Source organism: Poecilia formosa, unplaced genomic scaffold (genome assembly GCF_000485575.1).
Source record: "Poecilia formosa unplaced genomic scaffold, Poecilia_formosa-5.1.2 Scaffold293, whole genome shotgun sequence".
NCBI lineage: Eukaryota > Metazoa > Chordata > Actinopteri > Cyprinodontiformes > Poeciliidae > Poecilia > Poecilia formosa.
The window spans coordinates 734,531-753,677 of NW_006800232.1; the positions used below are offsets into that span (position 1 = coordinate 734,531).

General features: G+C 38.0%; 1 protein-coding gene across 1 annotated transcript; it reads left to right on the forward strand.

Moving 5' to 3' along the window:
* The first annotated feature begins 6,999 nt into the window (after nt 1-6,999).
* On the forward strand, nt 7,000-18,186 carry LOC103151825 (cytosolic Fe-S cluster assembly factor nubp1). Its single transcript, XM_007572060.2, has 10 exons — nt 7,000-7,080; nt 8,459-8,563; nt 8,651-8,784; nt 11,434-11,502; nt 11,616-11,648; nt 11,748-11,838; nt 11,936-12,090; nt 15,567-15,677; nt 16,480-16,666; nt 17,026-18,186. The coding sequence occupies exons 1-10, from the start codon at nt 7,050-7,052 to the stop codon at nt 17,076-17,078; spliced, it is 969 nt and encodes a 322-aa protein (XP_007572122.1). The 5' UTR covers nt 7,000-7,049; the 3' UTR covers nt 17,079-18,186.
* Nucleotides 18,187-19,147: the final 961 nt, after the last annotated feature.

The following is a 19,147-nucleotide window of genomic DNA, read 5'->3' on the forward strand; positions in this document are numbered from 1 at the left end:
ATACAAAGCAGTGACTCAAATTTATCATACATCTGTACTATGTCTCATATTTGTAGCATCTCAGAGTTTTTTGTTTTTTGTTTTTACCTAGTAAAGTATTTTAACATGTCCAAGCAAATCTTCTCAAATTAAATTGTTTATGCCAAAGTATCAGAAGCAGAGGAAAGTAACGCTGGAAGATTTTTAGTGAAGCAGTCTATTGTCCTACATCAATGATGCGCAGGAGAGATAATTCAAACTGTTCAGTTTTCACGCCCTTATGCTTGCTAAAGGAAACATGCTGGTAGGAAGAGATGCAATGTTGCTGAGGCTGCTGTGGAGAAACAGACTCTTTACGGTAAGTAGATTATCAACAATGGATTCTCTTATCTTCTTTGGATTTTTCCAAAATTGAGTTTAAATCTTCTTTCGGTCGAAACAATTTTTCACATATTTCTAAGAAAAAATAAATAAATTATTATTATGTTTGTCTTTTTGTAAATATATTTGATCTCTGTCCTGTCTAAGCGTCCTGCCCGCTTGTTGATCGTTTCAACATTGTACAGATGCAACAAAAAGTTCACACATAAACATACAAATACCTCCAAAGCTGGCGCTTGTTTAGCCAACAAGGTGATCCCATCTTCTCCAGCCCTTTAGGCCACTGACCCCCACAAACACACACATATCTGGGAGTGGTAGATACTGGTTTAACTATTGTGCCTGGTGTAAGGTAGCCTGCAGATAAAGGCGTCGCAGACATTAGACATTATACACTCATGCAAATATACAAAGGTTATATTTCTACATCGCCATGGACACATATCAGTTACCTGCAATTGTTGGAGACCTGGCTGAAACAATATAGCAACTGTATATCCAGTTAAACTTCAGGAAGGGCGGGGGGTTTCTGAATAAAGTGTCTCATCTTGTGTCTTTCTCTATCATAAGTCACCTTTGCAATTTCCTGACGTAAAATGTTTTGAGCCGCTTTCAAGCACAAACACTGAGCTAACAGGACAATTAGTCCAGAAAATATCTACATTTTCTGGGCTAATTTATTAATATTTTTAAAATTGACATGAAAATATGGTCAAAACACACAGACAGCGTTTTAGCTGTCTCGACATTTTGACATTACAGTGTTTATAAGTTAAATATAGAATTGAAAACCAAAATTGGTTGCATGTTAACTTGGAGCAGATTGTTAAATCCGACTTGTTTTGGTACATTTTTAGAGACAAGCTTTTCCTTTACGAGCTCCGTGAGTTTTGCTTGCTCCTGTTGACGTGTGCATGAGAATGTGTAGCACTCGCCTACGCTGTTTGTTAATACTGAGACTCTTTCATCATGTGGGAGCCGTAAGGCTAAAGTCTCACCGGCAGTGCATGTCCTCCACATGCATGCATACCAGGCCCACTCACTGAAACGCACACATAAATATCCTACGCAGAGAGCTGCAGCCAGACCGGAAGCACCCCCACCTTCCCTGTTCCTGTTTCTCACAACATGTATGACCGTGTGTGTGTGTGCGTGTGTGTGTGTGTGTGTGTGTGAGGGTGTGTGTGTGTATGCTCTTTTCGTAGGATCTTGCAAACCGGCGGCAATCAGCAGGAGGCAGGCCGATCACTGCAGGAAAAAACTACACAACGAAATGTGATAAAAGATAGCGGAGGATAGGAGAAATATTATTGGAGAGGAACAAATATGCAGAAGATTATACGGAGAGAGAGAGAAAGAAAGAGAGAGGGAAGCTGTGACGGAGGGATGTGATTGTGGAACAATGCTGGCAGTAAAACTGTTTTCTTCACCTCCCTCCCTTCCTCTCCTGGAGACGCAGGCTGTGCTCACACACACGCACAGGGATGCAAGACAGACATTCAGTCTTTTGAAACACTGTTAAAAGCATATCCATGTGTGCTCCAGTGTTTTCAGAAACTGTGACACTTAGGTCAGGTTGAGATAGGTGGACGCTTTCATCAGCTCTCAAAAACTGCCATGTTTGCTGCTTTCTAAAAGTGGTTCCAATATGGTATAATTACCTCCAGGATTCACTTAAATGTAACAAGAAACAAAGAACCCACTTTCGGAGAAAGAACGATTCCAGTTTTTTTGTTGTTTCATTTTTAAATCTGTGAATGAGTACAAGGTCACAGAGGGAGAAAACAAGTCAAGAATTCATGCGCCAAACCCCCTTTTCCCGTCCTGCCTTCACATCCACGCCCCACCCATGCAGACAGGATATGTGTGTAACTACCGCGGGCCGCTCTGGTAAAAACAAAAGATCACACACACACACACACACACACACAGCCGTTACATTTGCATCCCCAGATTTTCATTCATTTGCGTGAGCACCTGGCCAAATTCTGAGGAGAAGCTCAGACACAGGAGGAATCAAAAGATGGATCAACCGAAATGAAAATGACGGGATGAGAGAAGATGGCAGGAAAGTGAAAACGATTTCAACAAGACCTCAAAAACTACCTAAAACGTGTTTGCAAAGCAGCCAATGGACACATTTGGTTGACAGAGCAGAAGCATACCTTTTGCAGACTGTTTGATCCATGCACATTTAAGTCTCCAGATACGCAAAACTGGCAGAGACCTACCTTGCAGTTGTTTGACCCAGTGACCTCATGACTGTGCCCAGCTCTTTGGTGGTGATGGTACCATCGCCATCTTTATCAAACAAGGAGAAGGCCTCCTTGAATTCAGCAATCTGCTCTTCTGTTAGTTGGTCGGCCATATTCATTTCTTGTGAGATTTAAAAACTTTTGGCGGAGAGATACTGTTTATTTTAAGGCTTTCGGGAGTGCAGTGGGTGCTGAAATTCATGGTGAGAGAATATTGGAGAATGCTGAACTTATTCTCCAGCGGTGCAAAAACAACGCTTATGTATACTAGCAACTATCGGTTTGTATCCCTGTTTTCAAAGTTGATAACTGCTGCATTATGTATGTTTACATCCTGAAATAGGACGCTCGCCCAGCTTATCTTCCTTCCTCTACACAAACACTACGACACATGCAAGGACATATTTCACTGGCCTTCCTTCCTCGGAACAAAGATATTTTCATTATCATCAGCAGTCACCCCAAGTGCTGAATGCAGGCGCTCGGGGAGATAATGACGGTTATTTTGGGGGTTATTCTGCCCGGGCAGTCAGTCAGGACAGCTCACAGGGTGCGTGGGCACCACCCTGTTTCCCGTCAGTCAACGCACGACCTCTCTGATGAGCCAAAGCTGTCTTCAAGGGTGTGTGCTAGTATTACTCATGTTATATTTAGCAACAGTGAAACAGAGCAGTCCGTTTGGAAATTATTAAATATGTCACACCAGTTATGCATCGTAATCACACTTAGTAGAATTTCGCTTTTAGTCACATCACCCTTTTTGAGGTTGAACTTTTAAGGTTATTTTTGCAGATTTTGCTAGAATTCTTATTTTTAAGTTTTTGTCAATGGTTCCAGTTGTAGCTTGGTGAGAATGAGGAGGAGGAGGAAATGAAAGTTGATGCCGCTATATGTGGCATCAACTTGGGTTGGGTTATCCAGGACAGCAATGATCCAAAGAGCGCCAGCACGTTCACCTCTGATTGTCTTAAAGTAAAGAAAAAGAGAGAAAGAAAGAAAGCTCTGGTTTAGCCTAGTCAAAGTTTGAAGTTATATTTGACTAATACCCTGTAACATGATTTTAAATATGCTTAAAAAGCCTTTCATGTGGCTGCAGCAAAGCAAATGCACATAAACAGAGGCAGCTGGTAGCCTGAGGATTCTTGTTGCTCAGTTCATCCAAGTGATCAGACACAAAATTAGCACAAAAAAAAAACGGTGTGTTATTTTGACTTTATTCCTATATATACATATATCTATACACTCCAAAGAGAGACATGAAGATTTAATAATGCCTGCGCTTGTGCACAATGTGCTCATTGTGACTGTGTGATAGCTGTTTTGCATAGCACATATTTAATTCTCGTGAGTGGGTGGTGTTTTGCATTTTCTGCAAACAGAACTCATCGTTCCAGGTGCCTAAATGTGTGAAAACAAATAAACAAATGGTATAAAGCCCCTCCTTTATGCTGATACACTGCAGAGATCCACAGCTCACGTGGAAGAAAGTGTCGATAAGTCGGCTGTTGAGGTTGCACCGCACTTGTTGAGCTTTTTTTTGAAAGAAAGTCAGAAGAAGTCCCATGTGTGCAGTGTGCAACCAGCCAAGTAGCAAACATGTGGAAGAAGCTGGTTCACCTTTTGGCAAGACAACAGCTCTAAACATTCAGCAACATGTCATGAAATGGTTTAGATGAAAGCACTTTCATAACTAGAGTGGCTCAATCAAAGTATACGTGTACTAAATTAGGAAAACCAAGTCTAGTTTTCGTTTCTCCTATAATGAGGCACAGTAGTTATGTTGATGCCAGTTCTGTGCAATTGAATGATTAAAATAAATTTGGAAGAGATGACTCATAATGACCTAATCAGCTGATAGTTTCTTGAGAAATAAGAACATGGGAGGTGTAAGAGGGAGTGCAACCCCTGACAACGACTCAGAACCAAGCAGAAAAAAAAACTTTGATTTCAGAGAAATGAATCACTCAGCGCTGCTCTTGAAGGCGGGATATGGAGTGGGGAGTAGGTTTTGCAGCTCACTGTTCATTTCCAACCAATAAAGGTGGTCACCTTGAATGGACTTTTTGTTTGTGGCCGGAGCTCAGTTTTAGCACAGGGCTTGTAAACTACATCTCCAAGTCACACCCATCGGCTTCCGTACAGGGCCTACTTCCTTGTTCCTCTTTATTTGGGGGATTCCCTTCACAACATGCACACACACACACACACACACACACACACCCCCACACAGCTCATCTGCTGATTTGCTTATTCTTACAGAAAGTCAGTGGGACTGAACTTGATTGCTTTTGTGTGAGTGTGGCATTGGTTGGTGCTAAATACATTAACTTTTTTGCTGAATAACTTGGAGCCCGGGCTCTCACCAGTCAGTCAGTGAGCTCACGGGCGTGTGTGTGTGTGTGTGTTTCATGTTGCTCTTGCTGAATAGGCAGAATAGGTCTGACTTCATGCATCAACTGAACTTGTCTTTCTAATCATCACTCTACAGTCCTGTCCAATAGCTCTACACAAGATGTTTTTTCTGCAATCTAGAAAAGCAGTTCTGAGATTGAAAGGCCTCATTTTGGACTTCAAGCTCATTTTCATTCTGACGTTTTACTGGCAGCATCATTCAGCTCGTATTCTACTCTGTGCCAAGTTTTCCACTCACAGCTCATTGAGTAGAATCCTTTTTTGGTGCTAAAACACAAGATTAGGTTCACCAAAATGCATTATGGTTGGAATTTTTCAAATATCTGGCTAAAAAAGTTGGACCTGTTTGTGTACTGATTTGCCAGGATCACAATCTGTGCAACAGATTCGAAGCCTAAACGGTGAGGAACTGTGATCTGAACAGCTTCCATTAAATCTCAAAATATACTTCACTTCTAATTTATTAGGTCATATGCCGAGCTGGTGGATCATATCCCACCATGGGTGTAGCATGTCTAGTATGAATACATCTGGGTGGGTGGGTCAGCACAAAGAAAACATCTCATTAAACGACTTCCACAGTGCAAACAGTGGAAGGGTGGGGGGAGGGTCAGACACATGAGAACAGACAAAGTAGGTTTACAGGGGCACAGAGATCTACAGGCTTACTGATACAGTGATGTCAGAGATGTGCCCTCATGAAACTTCTGTCTTTATTTTCAGACAAACAGTTAAACCTATGACTGAATGTCTCAGAAGCAGAAAAAACAATAAATAAGCGCCTTGGTCTAGACGTTTCCGTACGTTTACATTGAGACTTTTGTTACTGAAAGACACTCTTGAAAAAGTTATTTTATGTTATTCCTTCTTCAAAGCCATGTTGTCGAATTAACTGCCTTGTATCTTTTTAGAAATTAAGGTAACTGGTGTATTTATAGCTTTTATATGGATTTGTTAATTACTGGCTCTTAGCTCCTTGAGCTCAGCCTGTGCTTATCACAATTTTATTAGTTTTAATTATCATTGTATGAAAATAAAAAATATCACTCAGAGAAGTGTTTTTTGTTGTTGTTGTAAAATTATTATTATTGCCAGAGCGTGGGCCAGGTATAATAATATAATATTATTATATTTTGTAAATGTATTATTATTATTATTAGTAGTAGTAGTAGTAGTAGTAGTAGCAGTAGTAGTAGTAAGAGTAGTAGTAACTTATTTATTTATTGTATTTATTGGAACTGGTCATCTACGTAGGTCCATTCACAATAAGAAAAAGTATACAGTGATACAAACTTCGTCTTCAAAACAGAGCAGATGTACAAAACATCTGCTGGTTTGTACAGAGCACATTACTTTTTTTTCTCGCCTGTCTGAACAATACCACCCCCTAGCGGACACAGTGGTGACTGTAAGTTTATTGTGATAAATAGGTTTTAAAGGAATGAAACGAGTTCAAGCTTGTGTTTGTGTGTTTTACAAAAAGTCCAATAGGTGCTATCATATCATCTGCTTATGAAAAAAAATATTTATTTTTAAAAAGTATTACTTAATACTGTTTGAACATACATATAATATTTAATGGTTATTAGTGTCCAGTTTATCCGCGAATTACATTTTTGATGCAGAAATTTTAAAAAAAAAACTCAACAAGTACATTTGCTTAATAACGCATATTACAAAGATGATCTTATATACACATTATTATAACACAATACTATTAGCATATTCTAACAACATATAATATAACAACATATAAGACAAACTCATGCAAAAATATTGGACACTGTCGACTTTAACTGTACACTGTTTCTCTGAATTTAATATCTTTTAACCTACATCTCTAACAAGTCGGACCAAAGGCACCCAAAAACGAGTTATCGTTACATTTTGAAAACAACCAAAGGTACACAGAGAATCAACATCTATATTAGTTTTTCATTAAAATAAAAAAGGAAAAAAAAGCTCCCGGCCGCTCGGAACCTTTGAAGGGGAAGAATATGTCAGAAGGACGCTCAAGCAAAGATGGCAGACGTACCAGAAAACGCTCCAGAACGTGAGAATTCATTTATTATTTTTCATGTATTTCTTCTTTAAAATATTAAAATATTGGGACAGGTTTTGGATGTTTAAAGTGTTCTTTTAACTTTTGTGGTTTGGAGAATATTTAGAGTAGTTTCAGCGGCTTTCTACTGCGATGTTTTCTCTGAATTACAAACGTTACAGTTGTAAATACTGCGCCAGTCGCTGTGACTCTGTCCAGTATTCTTGGAGAAAAAGTCTACTTGAAGTAACTGGAACATTGAAATGAATTTTGTTTTTTATTAATCGAGTACATAACTCAGTGAGAAGGACGTTGGTTATGAATATAATTGCTTTAAAACGTTGAAGCGATGTAATAAAACCCTGTTGCCCCCTAGCGCTTCTTACATCAACCTGCATCTCACAAGATTGTTAGTTTATATTTAGCGCTAATTCATGTCTTTGATGTATTTGATGGGAAAATGTCTCCCCACTTACATTGTGACGAAAGTTAACACCCAGAATACGAGTGGAAAATCTTGGGTTTTGGACTGTCAGTGCGTTTATGTTATTTTTACTTTGAAAGAACCATCTGGATTGTGTATTTTGATTGAAATTGGTGATGTAAGACGTAAAAATTAACAGACGCTGACAAATTTCTTGCCACCACTGGTAAATAATGGGTAAAAAGCCTTAAAATAAGTCCAGCTTTCTTGCAAAAACAAATGCTCCATTTGTTTTTAAAGTCCATGCTTTAATTTGAGTAAATCTATCTTAATGTCGGAAATGCTGATCATATGTTTTGGGTGAAAATCCTCTTGAATGTTGTATTTTCAACTTCGTGAAAGAGTCCGTTTTTTATTTAAAATGTCCTGGCTTGCCGCTCAGCAAGCATTTAGAAGAGAAACTTTCCAAAAGCATCATGGATGCTGCACTATTCTTAGTAGTGGGTATGCTTTGTCTCATATTAATCCTTTGTTTCCTGCCAAACAAATCCACATGCATTGTTTCCTGCTGATAAACTCTGTAATGGCCAAAACGTAGTTACGGTTCAGGTCCACACATAAAAGGTCATCCATTTTGTTCTAAACAGTGAAGTAAAACCTTCATGACTCAGCTTATTTATTTATTTATTTATTTTTATCTCTGTTATCTTCATTTGAGTTGTGACAGGATAACCATATATTCTTTGAGCTGAGCAGATGGACTTCGATGTAATAAAAGCCATTATTTATTTATTACACACGGAGTGAAAAAAGCTCAAGAATTACTAGTTTATATTTCTATTCACGCTTATCTACCTAGAAATGCAGATGCTAAGGGGTTCAGAAGTAAACATACTTTATATTCACAGATTTTAATTCAACATAGAAAACATGTTTAGATTCAAAGCAAACTCTTCTTCTCTTTAGACTGCCCAGGCACGTCAAGTGAGGAAGCAGGAAAGTCTGCATCATGCCAGGGCTGCCCCAACCAGCAGCTGTGTGCCTCTGGAGCAACCAAGGCCCCAGACCCTGGTAAAACTTTCCTCATCCCAACATATATTCATGTTGCAGAAGTACTAAAGCTTCATGTGGCTAATCTCAGTCCTTCATCCCCTCCAGCTATTGCAGAAATAGGTGAAAAGCTGTCAGTGGTCAAACACAAGATCCTGGTGTTGTCAGGAAAAGGAGGAGTTGGGAAAAGCACCTTCAGCGCTCATCTGGCCCACGCTCTGGCAAGTGACGGCACCAAGGAGGTAATGATGTATTGTCAGCATAATGTGGTAAAGATAAATGTCAGACTTATTAAATTAGGTGCATCTCCCACAAGGATGTAAGAGTTTCATTGGACAGAGCTGTACAATTTAGAACTGATTTTATTTTGGTCCTATGTCTGCTAAAGAAACAGGTGGAATAAGTTTGCACAGTATTTGAAAATTACGCTTTAATAGCAGTATGAGTGTGTGCAATATTAATCTTCCCCTTCTCTCATTACCCTATTTTCTGTCTAACTACCTTCAAATAAAGGCCACTAGAGCCAACAAAACCTTTAAAAAAGAGAGAAAAGCAATAATTCTGTCATTGCATAACTTTTGCAATCCTAATAAGAACCACTAGAGGTCACTGTAGCGTAGCTTTATTCATTATTTTTAGTTCTATGGTTTCTAGAAGAAACGAGGCGTGTAAATGTTTAGAAAAATTGAAATGATGATTCAGTTTTAATCATCATTAAAATTCATGAGTATTTAAAAGAGTAAGTGTGTAATAAACTCAGACTGTTGTGAAGCCACAAAGAAGTTGCAATAAAAATCAAAGACAAAAAACACTTTTTGCATTTATTTTGACTTTTGTTTAATTAAATATAGAAAAAGTCCCTTTATTAGTTATATAAATTACATTCATCCATTTAATTACCAAGCATTTGTGTATTTCAGGCTTACAGGTCAAATAAGGTGACCTGAAGTTGTTTATAGGACTCATTGCAGTTTAGTTTGTAGTTTGACCTGCGTCAGGTCAGACGTGCTGCAATCAACACAGACTGTCCCAATTAAAAAAGGCAGTTTAGCTTTTTTATGTTGACTTATGTCCGATTTATAAATATTATTATTCTTTAAGTGTGCTTTTTTTAATTGCATATCCTCTTCTCTGCAAACTGGGTTCTACGAAACAAATACCGAAGAGAGGAAATAAGATTTCCTTGTTTCTGGTTTAAGAAGCCGAGGAGCATGGCATGGCTTCCCACTGCACATAATATCTTTCTTGTTCTATTTACAAGAAACAATTCCACACAGAGCTTCACCTAAATAGGAAAACCGAAACCAAAATCTCTGGAGATACGAACATAGCACCTGGAGACACAGCCTATTTAGTTATTATAGTTGCCAAAGCCAACGGGATCAACATACACGCCCTTTTCTTTGGTGTCAGGTTACCAGAAAACACCTGATGTAGGAGAAATGCTTATATAAGAGCTAGTGGAAAACAAATGTCAACTGTATGGCATGGGTTCAAAAAACCTGCGTTTTTGTAACTCCTGGTATCCACAGTCTCATTCTCAATCTTTCTAATCTGATTTTTAAAAAAAGTATTTTCTAAAGAAGTTCCTCATTCTACTTTCTGTTCATTGTCTCCGACATGCTGAGATGGAGTCCCGAATCATGTAACTCTGACCACCACTACTACCACCAGGCTATAGCTTTTGAGTCTGGCTGCTGTTGCGCTTTAACCACCCTGAAGGCGGGAATGTAAATGACGCATAGTTTCGATATATTTCAATAGATTTAAATATGAAAATGTTCTGCTCATCTAAAGCACAGGTTGACATGCCTTATGAGTAAGCTGAAGTATTTCAGAGTAGAGCAGAGTATAAGAGCGTGGAGGCTGGTGTCTTAATGCAAACTTACAGTTGTATTTAAGGTTGTATTTAGTTTATTTTTATGGACCATAAACAAAGAAAGGTTGTACTTTTTAATACTACAAATAAAATAGCATTTTTATTGTTATTTCTCTATCACAGCATATGTCCCGAGTGTTTTTATTTGGTTTTTACAAAACATCAAAAAGGGCACTAGAGTACATTGTGTTAGTTTGTGAATTCCTAGAATGAAAATTGAGCATTTTTCTGGTAAAAATATTAAATAAGAAAAAGCTTTTAGTAGTTGATCTGCTCATCAATGATCAAAGCCAGTCAAGTTTAAATTGACTAATTGTGCTCTTTGCTCGATTGATTACTTTAGATGTGTCTCTCTACCATCACACCCAATGCTAACAGTTTAAACATCTCCCCAGTTTTTTGTTTGTGTTTAAGTTTGTCGATTTTGTAGACACTTTTATTCAAGGTGTCTTACAAATGCAGTTAATGTCAAAGCTAGTAATACATTGCATAGAAGGAAGACCACTGGTCAGATTTCTGTCAGAGGTGACAATATAGAACTTGAGTGCAGGCATGGAGGAAAGTGGGAAAATAATGGATGGATGTGGCACAGAGAAGAGTTCCCAGTACTGAGCCTTGGGGGACTCCTGTGGCAGGTGCTGGGCTGCAGAAGCAAATGGACTTTATTTATATAGTGCCCACTAGTCATACTGATGACTCAAAACTCTTTACACTTAAGCCGTATACAACATGCAGTCACTAATGAATGTGGAGGGAGATGGACTCCAACCAACACCCTTCCAGTAGCTGGATGGCTACAGCTGAGCCAGATACCAAGATCTGCAGGATCCGTTTATCTAAAGCACGTTTTGTCAAGGAGGAAAAAAAATATTGGTTATGCAGGACACCCACTCTTTGGAACTAGGATTGGTCATTGCCTTTGTAGAGTTTAGTTTTTTAAAACTACAAACACTAAATCTAAACATATGGTAAATGTTTTCCTTCACTTTGTCTTCTGTATCGCTATTTGTAGGTTGCACTACTGGATGTGGATATCTGTGGTCCATCCATTCCCAGGATCATGGGCCTAGAAGGAGAACAAGTACGGTTTACCATGTTATGTATGAATACGACTCCTGTTTTACTTTCACCTGACTTATATTAACGAGTGGGTGTTTTGATCTGTTTTTCTGCTTTTTTTTTTTATGTGTGTAGGTTCATCAGAGTGGCTCTGGCTGGTCTCCTGTGGTGAGTCATGCCAATCCAGGCTTCAGTTTTATTGCTCTTACGAGGTAATTTCTGTGTTGCAAATTACTTACTTTTCTCCTGCCTGCTCGTTTGTCGCAGTACGTCGAAGACAACTTGGCGGTCATGTCAATCGGCTTCCTCCTCGGCAGTCCTGACGACGCTGTGATCTGGAGAGGGCCAAAGAAAAACGGTGTGCTGAGCTGCAGTAGATTTGCGAGTACAGTGTTGATGTTTTTGTTTCGGCTTCCCAGATCTTACGCTCCAGTTTGTTTCTCGCCCCACTTCAGGAATGATCAAGCAGTTTTTACGGGACGTCGACTGGGGACAACTGGATTACCTAGTCATAGATACTCCACCCGGCACCTCTGATGAGCATCTGTCTATAGTTCAGTATCTCAGCTCCACCGATGTGGATGGAGCAGTCATCATCACCACACCTCAGGTACACAAAGACATGCCCAAGAGCTCCAGCGTATTGTTAGAGTTATATAATTCCTTTTAAAAAGTATATAGTTTCTGGCATTTTTCTTATCTCTTTGCTTTACAGTCTAGGATCCATTGTATTGTAGGTTATAAAAAGTTAGTTAAAAAGTTAATTTTAACTGGGTTTACTGCTTACTTTCATCACAACAGATTTTCTAAATACTTCGGCAGTCCGTTATAAAATTAACTTTTTTGCCATCCGGAAAATGTAGAAACTTTAAAGAGAAGAGTACTGGAAGAGAGTAAGAATAAAAAAATGTATAAAAAAAAATAAAACACTGAAAATATGTAGCTAAAATGAAATCCAGAAAAGTTTTATGCTACATGTTCTGTGCTTTATTCAGTCTCAAAAAAGGGAAATTTTGTGAAAAAGATAAGGAAGAGCAGTAATTTTTTTATACTGCTTTCTAAAAACTGATACCTGGTGTAATGATTTGCAACTCGACTACCTTGATATTTGGATGTTTCATGTTTAAAAAAAAAAAAGTCAATTTGATTTACTTTACTGACTGGTGTAAATTTTAGTTAAAACTAAAGCAGTTTCCTAAAAAAAAAAAAAAAGCCACCCCTATGTGGTCATGAACAATCTTTTCTTCTTTGATGGTGTGGTGTGTTCAGGTACTCTTTATGTGTTCTGTCACCGTAACTCAAACTACAGATGGGGGATTTCAAAACATTAAAGACTGCTATTTCATCTTAAAATAAATACATTTAGAAAGACAAAACAAATCATTCAAGCACTGTAAAATAAAAAAGGTATTCTACAGAATATTTTAAAACAACACTTAGGATGAGAACTTAGGATGAGGTTATTAATTTACTTCATCTGTAGCAAGTGAATCCATAAAACCGATTGTTCATGAAAGCAGAATGACTGGGAGTTTATGGCTGAAAAAGACATACTGTGGTTTACAATTTGATAGTGTAAATGGTGAGAAGGTAAAAGATGTTATATAAAAATGTAAAAGGTTAACAGCAGTAACATAAAACCAGTTTTGGTCTCAGCAAGAAGGAATCAAAGATAAAAAAGGAGAACATATTTAGACAAATCAGTCAGAAAAATGTTTTGGTGCTGTCCTGACTGCAGAGCATTGAAGCAGCTCAACATGAACTGCTTCTTATCAACCCTTTTATGGATTAGAGAGTTTGTCACTTTATGTGAAGTTGTGTATTCTTCAGCACTGGCTGAGCAAAAGTAGAGCATTAATTGGCATCTGTAGAGGGAAATTTTCCTGTGTAATTATTAACGGGATCTATCCCCAGTCCCCACAGCCTTGTTTGATATTTCTTTTAAATCAGTGACTCATGTCCACATTTTTGTTAACTTCCAGAGATGTTGGCAAGCGACTGGTTAATATTTATCTGGTTAATGAGCTTGATATGTGAACCAAAACAACAAAATGGCAAAGGAGAGCCACTACAATTTAGGGGTTTTTTTACAGCTTTTATAGCTCCCTTTCTTTGATTTCTTTTTTTGTTGCTACATTTAAATGTTTCAGATCAAATTTTAACATCTGACAAAGATATCCTAAATCAATTCATAAATAAGGACATAAAACCAATTTCATATTAAATTTGCGAATGGAAAAAGCTTTCCAAATCAACAATGCTCTACATGAAAGGTAAAAAATCATTACCTTTTTATCTTTCATGTAAAATAAAAGATCTCAAAAAGCAACACATTCTGCCCTAATCTAGAGAAATTCTTTGATATCACTCTGGAAATGGCTAAAAAGTCATTTCTAAGACTTTGGGCTTTGGGCCATTAAATACAAAAAACATGGAAGGGTCGTGAAACTTAGCAGCCGCGGCACGCCTACCAAAATTACTCCAAAATCACATCAACAATTCAGAACAGCATCAACTTTATTAGGATCAATAAAGTATTTTTGAATTTGAAAGGCACAGTGCCAAGTGAGATCTGTCATAAGCCTTACTTGTCTCAGTTTATGGTCTGTGTTCCCAACACAAAGCCAGGCAAAAATGGCCGTGTTGGGAGATTTTCTGAGCGAGAACCGCTGCTGACCAAAAAAAAAAAATCACAAAAGCAACAGAGATTTGCAACAAAATCTGATCGTTTTGAAAGATGTGGATCAAAACGCCACGCTGTGTCCGCAGTGGTGGTTTTTCCTGAGTCTGGATTTGAGGGAACCATGAATTCAGCTTTGTAGCAAAAATACTGAATGCCCAGTCAGCACTTGGGTTACGCAGCTGGTTGGCGATCCATGTCTGAATGGCTCAGAAACACAAAACAAAGGGTTTTGGTGGGTCTGCCTAAAGTCCTGACTTAACTTGTGGCCTTAAACAATCCCATCATGCCATTATCTATAAAAATGGCATGATGGGATGTAGGTGAAGTGGGACTGTTTGCATTCTCACATAAGGGAAATTGTCAAATTGCCTTAAAATGAAATCCTTTTAATCAGCATTTTATACTTAGTTATGCTACCTGTCATGTTGTTTGTACAAGTGGAAAAAGTAAAGAAATCTGTCGGGGTGCACATACTTTTCCATTGCACTGTATGTCTTCTGCCTTACCTTTTAGTATGTTTGTACACATAAAATATGCTGAACATGTAAATTAGCATTTAAAGTGCTTTATATACCTCTATCTATTGAATAAACATATCACTTATTTGGTTTTTTTATGCTGCAAATGAAGCTTCAGACTCATGTGGTGCAATCTAAAGCTTGTTTAACTTATTTGAGTAAATGTCAGCAGCGTCACGGTGCTGTCTGAAGTAACTCAGGCAGCATTCGTTTAAAAGTATCACACAAAGAGTGAAGGATTGGAAAATAGCCTGTGCATTTCCTTTTGCAGCAGATCTGATAAGGGCTGCTGTGGATGTGGTTATTTAAGGTCAAAGTAGAACCAGACCTAAAAGGAAACCAGGCAGGGCAGCAGACTGGATTAAAGGCATTTAAGTGGCTCATACTGGATCTCTGCTGCCAAGACTAGAATTATTGTTCTCAGATTGTGTTTTATTCCAGTAACAAAATGATGACTGAACAAGCTTATCTACTGTTCAGATAAGATTTCTCTTCCCTCCAGGTTTCTGGCTATAAACACACAGATGATGTTTGTGTTTCTCTTTTTTTTTTCGGTGCGAAACATTTGATCGGTGCTTGTTTCCTCATACCTAACTGGGCCTAAGCTGTGAGATCAGACCAAAACCAAAAACACTTCCTCATTCCTTAAGTCTCTCCATTACCAGACAAAAACCAGACTGGGATGACTCTTAAGAAAGGTGGAAAAACTTGTTGCTTTGATGTGTCTTTTAGTCAGTAGCTTTCATTATTCAGACGTTTTTCCAGATTAAAGTTTGTTATTCCTTTAACTGCTGTAATTTCCTGAACTGCCATTCCCAACCTCAGTTTTTTTTCCCCCCCTTCATGCCTAATTGGCTGTCTCTCTTTTTTTCCTTTTCATCATAGGAAGTCTCCCTCCAGGATGTCCGAAAAGAGATCAGGTTCTGTCAGAAGGTCAAGCTGCCCATCATCGGGGTTGTGGAGAACATGAGCGGCTTCGTGTGTCCCAAATGCAAGGTTGCCGGCAAATATGAACCACTGTCATGCAGTCGATACTGTTAAGAACTTGAAATGGTTAATTTTATGTTTTTCAAAAGTGTACTAAAAACATGGATACAGGAAGAAGATTAGATTTGGTGAGGAAAGATTTTGTTCGCAGACCAGAACAGCTGAGATAAACGAGAAGAGGAATGAGGAAGTTTGTAAGTGGAACCTCCAGAGGACGGACCTTTTGGGCCTCTGTGTCCCAATCTACTAGTAGCTCAGTCCCAGCTCAGTTTGATTAGACGGACCCACTACAAAGTTTTCACAACCAAATGTTCCTCTGTGTGCAAACGTAACAGTCATAAATTATGTCTATTTTTCTGTCTTTTCTTTGTACATTTCTGTTATGTGTGTTTGAATAGAAGCTAAACTTCAAGATTTTACATTAAGAGATTTTCTGCCAGTCAGAACCGATTCCTTGCTTTTTACGTTATATTTACAACCATTAGCACAATCGGTAAGACAGAATAAGGATGTTAAAGGAATAAATATTAAAGCTATTGGACACAAATTAACATTTTATGCAGACGACATATTAATTTATGTAGAACAATCAACCTACTGTCTACCAAACTTACTGCAGTTATTCAAACAGTTTGGTCAATTATCAGGGTACATTTTGGACTGATTACATGGATGGATGGCGAACTGCAAATGTCACGGTCGGTTTTTATAATAATTATTAATGCCCGGACATCAAATGTGTAATGTAGGACAGGAGCTTTGTGGTTTAAGATCCAGATTATGCTTTTGTTTTTCTTTTCCTCTCTTTTAGAACACTTCACAGATCTTTCCCCCCTCCAGCGGCGGTGCAGAGAAAATGTGCGCAGACCTAAATCTACCTCTGTTAGGCCAGGTGCCACTGGACCCGAGGATCGGACGGAGCTGCGATGAGGGCAAATCTTTCCTCCAAGAAGTCCCCGACTCTCCTGCAGCTGAAGTCTACCATGGGATTGTGCAAAGTGAGTTCATTTCTATTCCCCATATTCCATTTCTTTCATAATTCTGTGTCTTTTTTTTTTCATCCTTTAGAAGTGAGGAAGTTTGACGTACACTCAGTCACATTCCCTTTTCTAGTGAAGTCCCTTTTTTTTTTTTTGATGACTTGTTTGTTAGGCTGGTCTAATTCCTGATTAGATCTACTGAAAGAAGAAGTATTCACTTTAAAAAATGGGAAGCAGTCTGCTAAAGAGGAAGAAAAAAAAATGTTTAATAAAAATTGAATAACTTTAAGTTCAGCATAAAACCGATTCTATGGAATTAACTGGGGTTTGTGCACCTCAGCAGATTTATCTGAAGTGTTTTCTCTTTCTTCTGCCAGGTATCCAGGACTACTGCGCCAACAGAGCGGCCGACGGTCAGAACGCAACATGACCCCCAAGACCGAAGCAGATTACAAGAAGCCTGGTAGAGACCTGGAGAACAAGAACGCTTCTGACACTGACATTATAGCTGCAGTTTTAGTCTGAACTATTCTCAAGAACAGGCTTTTTTTATTGTCAGAAACTTTGATTTGTGTGTATAGATTTGATCCGACCTCATTGTGCTCTGCTTACTCTAATGAAAACACAGATATGTCATGTAAAAAGCACCGGGTGGAACAAATCCGACAAACGACTTTGAATGAATACTAACTGAATGCATTCCCACTTTTTGATGAAGAAATAAAGCTTGTCCCAAAAAGATAAATCTCCAAAGAATCTTTGCCTAATGATCATACTAAGAATGGGAATCTTTACAAAAAAAGGTCACATGTTTTGTTTTTTTGATTATTAATATTAGATTTTTACTCATTTAGATTTAAATAATCACAGTTGTGATTTTAAGCACAAATAATCGCTTAAATCTCAACCAGCGTCAAAATGGCCGCTTTCACACTGGTTTATACAGGCATCTCATGTAAAGGTTTGCTGGTTGTGAAGGAACATCTGAAGTTCTTTGTGATTCTTAAAAAAATCCTAAGTATAACCATTTCAGTTGTTTTTAAAAAAGTACAAATATTTAAAATACTTACAGATAGTTATTTCTTAAATATTTCCACTTACTTGTTGCTTCTTCCATAAATTTATTCCCTATTTTGGAGAAATGTGCCGAGAGCCTCCAGTGTTGCATAATTTGTTGCTCTGGCTGGTTGTTACGCAGAATAAACTTCAAAGCCCATAATGCAAGTGAAACATTTCATTTGACTTGAGCTATTCAGATCGCAAATCTGCTAATTAATTCTTCTTTATAAAGCAGACTGGCTTATGATTGCATGATTAGCCACTTAACAGAGTTTGTACTTTGTCATCTAGCAGCTCGTTTCAGTAGTTGGACAAAACCTGAGTGATTGTTCTGAAACTTGCTGTAAGCTCCTCGAAAGTAAAATTTTGATTTAAATTGGTTGAGAGTAATTTTGTTGGAGTCTTCTTATGGTATTTGCAAATAAATACTAATGGCAAAGAAACCCTGTGGCTCTTTATTCAACCAATACAAAATTGATTTTTTAAAAAAGGTATCAGTTTGGCCTGAAGGAAAATAACTGCTTTGTCTGTTTTGTTTTGTTTTGTTTTAATCTCTGTATAATCATCTAAAGATTGTTAGAGTTAATTCTTTCTTTCTTTTGGTTACCACTCTGAAACAGCCTATTAGCCTGTTTCCTATTAAAGAGAAGAGTAAGGATTGTCCTGTTTGCTCTTGTGTGCAGTAAGTAGGTCATTCTAACAGCAGCTGAACATGTGAGATCATGTTTAAGGGTAAAGCCTTTAAATGTGGTTATAAATCAAATCAAATCTTCAGTTCCCATAATAAAGCAAACAGCAGACGTCTGAATTATACAAAAGGAGGTAGTGAAGATAAAATCAGTGCTAGGTTTGTTCTCAGACTTTGTAAAGAATAGACTTTAAATGTCAGCATATTGTTGCATTTCACTTTTCTAACTGTTCCTCACCTCAGCTGACACAAGGTAATTTCATATCAGTGGCTCATTGTATTGGGCACAGGCACCTTCCTCATTTGGTTACAACTACTCAGTTTTCTATGATTTACCACGAATTCAACAGCTTTAAAAGAATAAAGCTTTTTTTCTCCCCCCCAGAAATTTGGCCATTTAAAAATAGGCATCGCATTTTTTAAACTGAACTGGTTTGCAAAATACAGGTCTGATCATCCTATTTCTAGGTTTGACTTCTTAAAAAGTCAAACTTTCTAAGTAAAAGAGATAGTTTCCCGCTTCTTTTACAAGCACTAAAAAAATATTTGCCATGCTAAAAGTCTCATTTTAACACGCTCTTTTTGTGTGCATGTGTGTCAGCGTGAAGAGGAGACTACGTCCTCATTTGTACTTGCTGTGTAGATGTAGTTCCTCCAGGGTTCACAGAAAAAACACATGTGAAACCTCCCCAGCTACAACACAAACAAAACAATCTGAGCCTTGGTCACAGTGATTTAACGTGTGCATTGAC

Excerpts from the sequence above, each read along its gene's own strand:
- LOC103151825 (XM_007572060.2), top strand. The coding sequence starts at position 7,050 with ATGGCAGACGTACCAGAAAACGCTCCAGAAC. Across the intron at positions 7,081-8,458 it reads ACCAGAAAACGCTCCAGAAC|ACTGCCCAGGCACGTCAAGT; the intron begins GTGAGAATTCAT and ends TCTTCTCTTTAG. Across the intron at positions 11,839-11,935 it reads GAGAGGGCCAAAGAAAAACG|GAATGATCAAGCAGTTTTTA; the intron begins GTGTGCTGAGCT and ends GCCCCACTTCAG.